This window comes from Garra rufa, chromosome 13, assembly GCF_049309525.1.
Source record: "Garra rufa chromosome 13, GarRuf1.0, whole genome shotgun sequence".
In the NCBI taxonomy this organism is placed as follows: Eukaryota; Metazoa; Chordata; class Actinopteri; order Cypriniformes; family Cyprinidae; genus Garra; species Garra rufa.
The window spans coordinates 23,326,770-23,332,769 of NC_133373.1; the positions used below are offsets into that span (position 1 = coordinate 23,326,770).

The 6,000-nt window shown below is 40.1% G+C and overlaps 1 protein-coding gene across 1 annotated transcript; it reads right to left on the bottom strand.

The window, feature by feature from the left end:
• Positions 1–2,269: 2,269 nt before the first annotated feature.
• Positions 2,270–3,998, bottom strand: LOC141348713 (zona pellucida sperm-binding protein 4-like). Its single transcript, XM_073852986.1, has 6 exons — positions 3,489–3,998; positions 3,226–3,413; positions 3,055–3,152; positions 2,825–2,982; positions 2,564–2,756; positions 2,270–2,491 (listed from the first exon to the last, which is right to left on the bottom strand). Exons 1-6 carry the CDS (start codon positions 3,844–3,846, stop codon positions 2,314–2,316), a joined length of 1,173 nt encoding a protein of 390 aa, XP_073709087.1. The 5' UTR covers positions 3,847–3,998; the 3' UTR covers positions 2,270–2,313.
• Between the last annotated feature and the right edge of the window lie 2,002 nt (positions 3,999–6,000).

Here is a 6,000-nt window from a genome sequence, read left to right on the forward strand (position 1 = left end):
TAAAACCAGCCACTCCCAGCTTAAACCAGCTAAGACCAGCCAACCAGCCTAGGCTGGTTTTAGCTGTTTTTTTCAGCAGGGATGTTTTGGTGAACGCTGCCTTTAGGTCTCTTGTGTCAAACGATAGTATGGTGTATGGCTAATAGTCAGAGATATCAGCTGTGGCTGATGCCTTTGGCTATACCAATACGGCTATTAATAATTATTATCAGGCTAGTATTATCTAATTAATATTAAGGCTTATTTGTTCCATCACAATTCTTTGTACGTGTTTTTACCGTGTTGTGGGTTATAACCAATCACACACGATTCCGTTGAGTTTATAAATGCATTGACCAATCAGGCGTTCAGATGAGTCATCGCTGAACCACCGAAGTTTGTTGTTCAGTAACGCGCTGCTGACTGAATTTTGCTCATCACAAACAAAGTGCAGATGGACGTGCGATGTAAGTATAAGAGATTTCTTCATCATACAGTGTCGATAGCTTCACTGATTATCTTTGAATATCTGAGGAAATGCAGTCATTATAATTAGTAACTTAATGTTTTTATTAAATTGTTACTATGTTAAATACAAATTAAGTCATCCGTAATGCTACTTGACTAACAGATAATAGATTAAATTAGGCATGAGGCTACTTTTAGCAAGAGGTCCTCGCTGCAGGCTGCAGCGCGATGACGTAGATGGATCAGGTCCAATACGTACTGGACGTTTTTTTTTTTTTTTTTTATTGCCAAGGTACAAAGCACAAAAGTACAAAAATGTCAGCATTATACATGTATACAATACAATTAAAAATAATAAAATACAAAACAAAACCTTTAACAATATAAATTAAAAAGATGAAACAAATTGAGTTTAAGATTTTTGGATAATGAAATAGTTTGGATATACTGTTGAACCTATTTTTTAAAAATAAAGGATTTGAGTGAATTTGCAGCGGTGAATATGAAATTGTGCAAGTAGTAATAGACCTTTTATCACAGAAACCGGAAATACGCAATCGCAGGGTATGCAGACTTCCTGTGTAATGTCAACACAGCAGAAAGCCGGGTAATTTAAAATTAAAATGGAGAGAGTCTACACAACTTCCCTCACTGGTTTGCCAAAGATAACTTTTGCCGACCTGATAAGAGTCGTGGAGGAAAACTCCATCACAAAGAGGAACAAATTGGATAAAGGATATAAATAGGGTGACCAGACGTCCCGAAATCTAAGCTGCTGTCCCGAATCCCGCTCTAATTGTCCCAAAAATTAAACTGGTCCGCAGCGAAATCAAAGTAAAAATGAATTTAATGACTTGTGCAGAGTTCCATAAATACATCCTGGGAAAGACGGGAGTGCTGGCAGCAGTGAAAAGCTCTGTAAAATATGCTGATGTCGAGCCTCCACAACCTCGGTAGGCTATATAGCTCAAGTGTGAATTTAAAGTTGTTTATTAATTTATCTAATTCATCTAGGCTATATGCACAAAGACAATACGACCTTTTTACTTTATAGAGTAGATGAAGAGAGCGCAAGTTGCAGCAGCCGTTAGGACAGTTGAAAGTGCAGGCAGAAGTCGCGTGAAGTCAGACTGGTCAAGGGCGAGGCACCGTGTTCAAAATAATACTTCTATAGCCTACGTATTAGGCTATATCAATTTATATGCATATGTACTTGTTAATAAAAATATGACTGGTTCATTAACTTCCGTTTGAAGTATAAAAACGCCTAACGTTACTTCTATATATGTAGGCTACTTATATTAATAAAAACATTAAATTCATTACACCCCCCCCCCCCCTCCCGTCCTGAATTTCAACCAATCTCATCTGGTCACCCTAACTGAACCAGATCTTAAGGGAAGGGTGTCTAGAAGACCTTTTGAGAACACAAATTTTGTGAACCAAAACGGGCCCAATGGTTGATGCACCAAATGACTGAAGGTAGATTTGGAGTCACAATTGATCTTAACATAGCAAATAAACGAGCAACTTTAGGTAGCTTGGCATGAAACACAGACAGTGTAAGGTTCTACTTGGTTTATTAAAAGACAAGTCAATCATACAACCAATCTAACTTCTCCACTGGAAACAGTTTGTCCAATAGTGGAGGTCCTCACAGCAACATCTCTTCCTAAAAAGGAGAAAAAGTAGTGAGAAAGGCCACGAAGTCACAAATCAAGTGGAAATAGTTACTGCGTGCACTTACTCTTCCTGCCACAGCTTTGCTCACAGGAGCCAGAAGAGGGATGGCACACCGCTGTACTGCAATGGATGAAGATCTGAAAGAGAAAAGGGTTAAGCCATAGAATCCATTAAAGAGTAATATTAGGGGTTCAGGAAGAGCTGAGAGCATACGGTTTCCTGCAGAGGAGCCAGTGATGCTGGATCAACAAACGTGAACATCTTGACAACGAAGCGCTTGTAGTGGGTTGGGAACTGAAGACCAGACGCTCTAGTCACTGGAACCAGTGCGGTCAGGTAACGGTCATCATAGTAAGGGCATCTGAAGAGGAAAGAGGCAGTTAGAGAGTTCCTCACAGCAGACTAGCTGGATAAAGACTGTCGGTAGACTCACCCATCAATCAGAAGATCCCACTGGGGTAGACTGAGTGGACTGGGGGTTGATGTCGCCCAACAACGTCCCAGCATCAGGACAAGGTTGGGGTCAGTCCTCTCCAGAATGCGCACCTCAACATACACAGGCTCTCGCAGGACTTTCGTGACGGGATAATCAGCAGCACCGTAGTAGGACGTGTAGGCCTCATCCCCTGAGGAACACTGGGGTTTAACCACAGTCCACTGCAACCTGGACTTTAAGACTGAAGACAAGTCTTACCTTCTGCGCAACCTTTGGTGACACATTGGCCATTGGCCAGTCTAAGCTCCACTCTGAGAGGTCCAGGAGCAGCTACTGGTGGAGGTGCAGGAACACTGTTGACCTCCACAACCAGAGCTTCCACAGCAGTACCAGAGTACCTACACTGGAAGAGAAGCCTGGACAACAAACGGTCAACTTGTAGAGTTTGTCAGAGATGGTACTTAAGATAAAGGGTATGAGTCACCTACTCAAAATGGCTGTCTCTCGTGATGGAACCAAACGGACCAACGCCTACTTCATACGAGGAGGTCATTCTGTTTTCATACACCACATATCCACTGTCCTCCTGCAAATATGAACACTGTTGGCATCCAGCCCATCATAAGCCATGCAGAATAAAGCCAGAAGCATCTCCTCACCATCATGCTCGTGCCACATGCGGTGACAGGGAACTGGTATATAGCAAAGAAAGGTGTAGAGTCCACAGGAGCGCAAGGTGGTTCACTTCCACCCACTAGACGGACCGAATCCAGACTCAGTCGAGGCAGCGTAACATCTCTAGCCACCACTACCACAAACTGACCATCTCTAATACACTGGACAGTCACTGGAATGACATACAAGAGTAGATTAATGTGGGTAACAAACATTAACCAAATTTCATCAGATTCGAAACTCTTACCTGCTTTCCCATAGTAACACTGTTGTCCGTTAAAGCAGCAGTTGATAGCCTCACACTCAGCACCACTGATACCAGGTTGTCCACATTGGATCTGCTCATAATCAGCTACAGCACATTTGTCAACAGGCTCGGCCTTCACTGGCTGCTGAAGCTGAAACTTCTGAGGAACCTGCTGAGCAGATTGTTGTTGAGCTGACTGTTTAAACCGATGGTCAGACGGCTGGAACATCAGAGCTTGAGGATTCTGAGCTGGAAAACCCATTTGAGGAAGAGCACTGCAAAAAGAACAAGCCAAAACACATAGTGTTTGGAAATAACATAAATGCCACTTTCCTGCCATTACTAAACAACTGAGCATAGTTTCAGGAGGCCTTGGACTGCTATTTATACTCTGCAAATGAATAGTCGTTATCAACCACACCCCCTTTAATCAAGAACCATTACAGCTGCTCTGACTAATTAACTTTAACTTCACATTTGATTGGATGTTCTTGAACAACAGTGGCTGCATCTTACTTAGTATTTTTGTCTTGATTCTAGTGAAAATTTCTACAAATTCCTAAGTTAAGATGCATTTAAAATGCATCTTGATTTAAAAATATTTTACTTACCCCATTGCCAGATAATTTTAACTGTTTCCAGGGAGAAAAAACTAAATTAAGTGCATTCATCAGAAAACAGCCAAACATCACTGATAAGTGTTTCTTTCATAGCACTTTATCTATTTGTATCAATAGATTTCAATTACAATACATATTTTTAAGGCCAAGAGTTTTTTTCTCCTACACTGAGCCATAAATCTCCACTTCAGCAGCACTTACACACACCACACTTTACATTTGTATTCTGTCTATATCCTGAAGGTTTTTACAGAGGGATTTGTTCATATTAGCTTGATTTTATACAACATTTTCTCCCCAAAATGGTAAGAAATACATGTTTTTTGTCTGTTCAAAGTTTTTTCCTGAATTATGGAGTGATGAAATGATATACCTCAAATTCCCTCTGTAAAAGCATTTGACACTATGTCAAAAAATTAAACAAGAATTTTGAAACTGACTTCATCCAGTGTTTAGATTTCTGGACTAGAAATGTATGCAAATAAACACATATTTCATATTATCAATGTAATCGATCAACTGGGTCAGTAAGGCGATAACTAGTTGTCTTTTTTACCCTATTCACTGGCAGTGTCTCGCCTTAATTTAAGAATTTTTAGAAATTTTGACTAGAAACAAGATAAAAATACTAAGATAAGCCTTTTTTTTTCTTTTTTAAAAGATAGCCATCTCATGGGGGGTGGTGCAGATGTACATGATTATTGTCAAATGCTCATTAATATTCTTAAGGGATAACTATGAATATGTAGGAGTTCAGAACGACTGGATTCAATAAAACAAAGAATTTTAAATAAGAGTACTGTTTTTTTTTTTTTACGTACTTGAATTTAACATGTCGAGCCGGAGGAGAGCGAACCGGAGCCGCTGCGCACGCACCCGCATCCCGCGATTGTTATGTCCATCCACTGCACACATGCACGCGCTCCAGAGCACACTGCATTTTACTTCATCACCACTGAACAGCCATGAAGTTACAATAGCACACGAATGATTCAACTCCTTAAAACAAGCTACAGGTGTCAAGAATCACAGAGGAACTTTTCCTTTTCAGCAATGGGATCAAAGTTACTGGCCTTAGTTCAGTGAATCGGCCCACCCTCTGTGTTCATCCCCTCTAGTGGCCCTCCATATGGGCAATGCTGCATAATTGGGTCAACAGTGTGTGCCTGCATTGGCTGTTTCTCTCTAATATGACTGACAGGTGCTTTATGATCCATTTGCCTCACTTTTAAACCTCTGAAAAGTGGAGTATTGCCATATTGTGGTGCAAGTTTGGCTCTTAAAACACAATCAGTCTGACAAGATAAAATAAAGCCATTACAGCACAGACTATTAATCCGAACTCAGAATAAATTACACTAGTGAACACCATACACACTTGTGCAGTTTGTAATTTTACCATTAAGCACATTCATTTACATTACTGGACCTGGACCTTAAGTTGTTCAGAGTAATTGTTAGTCTTGAGAATTTTTGGAAGTACTGAACATATAAATTTTTCCACTAAGAGTTTATCCGGGACGTTCTAAAACGCTTAACGTGGCTTAATATATGTAAAAAACTACCAGGAAACCCCAAATTTCTGTCAAACCTTACTTGGAACAAACACTAACTACTATCAAAAAAACGAGTCCTTATTCCACAGATAAAGTGAATAATATCACGTTAAGCGTTTTCTCCCCCATAAAAGCCCGTTCTAAGGAAACTGCTTAACGTGGTTTAACTTACCTTAACAGCGACCAGGGAAGACCAAACTTCTGTTAAATTTCACTTATAATAAACACTTTCTGCTCTCAAAAGAACGAGCTCTCATTCAGCATATAAAGTGATCGCCCCCCATAGAAGTCCATTATACAAAAAAAAAGCTTAACGTGGCTTAAAATTTTACTTAT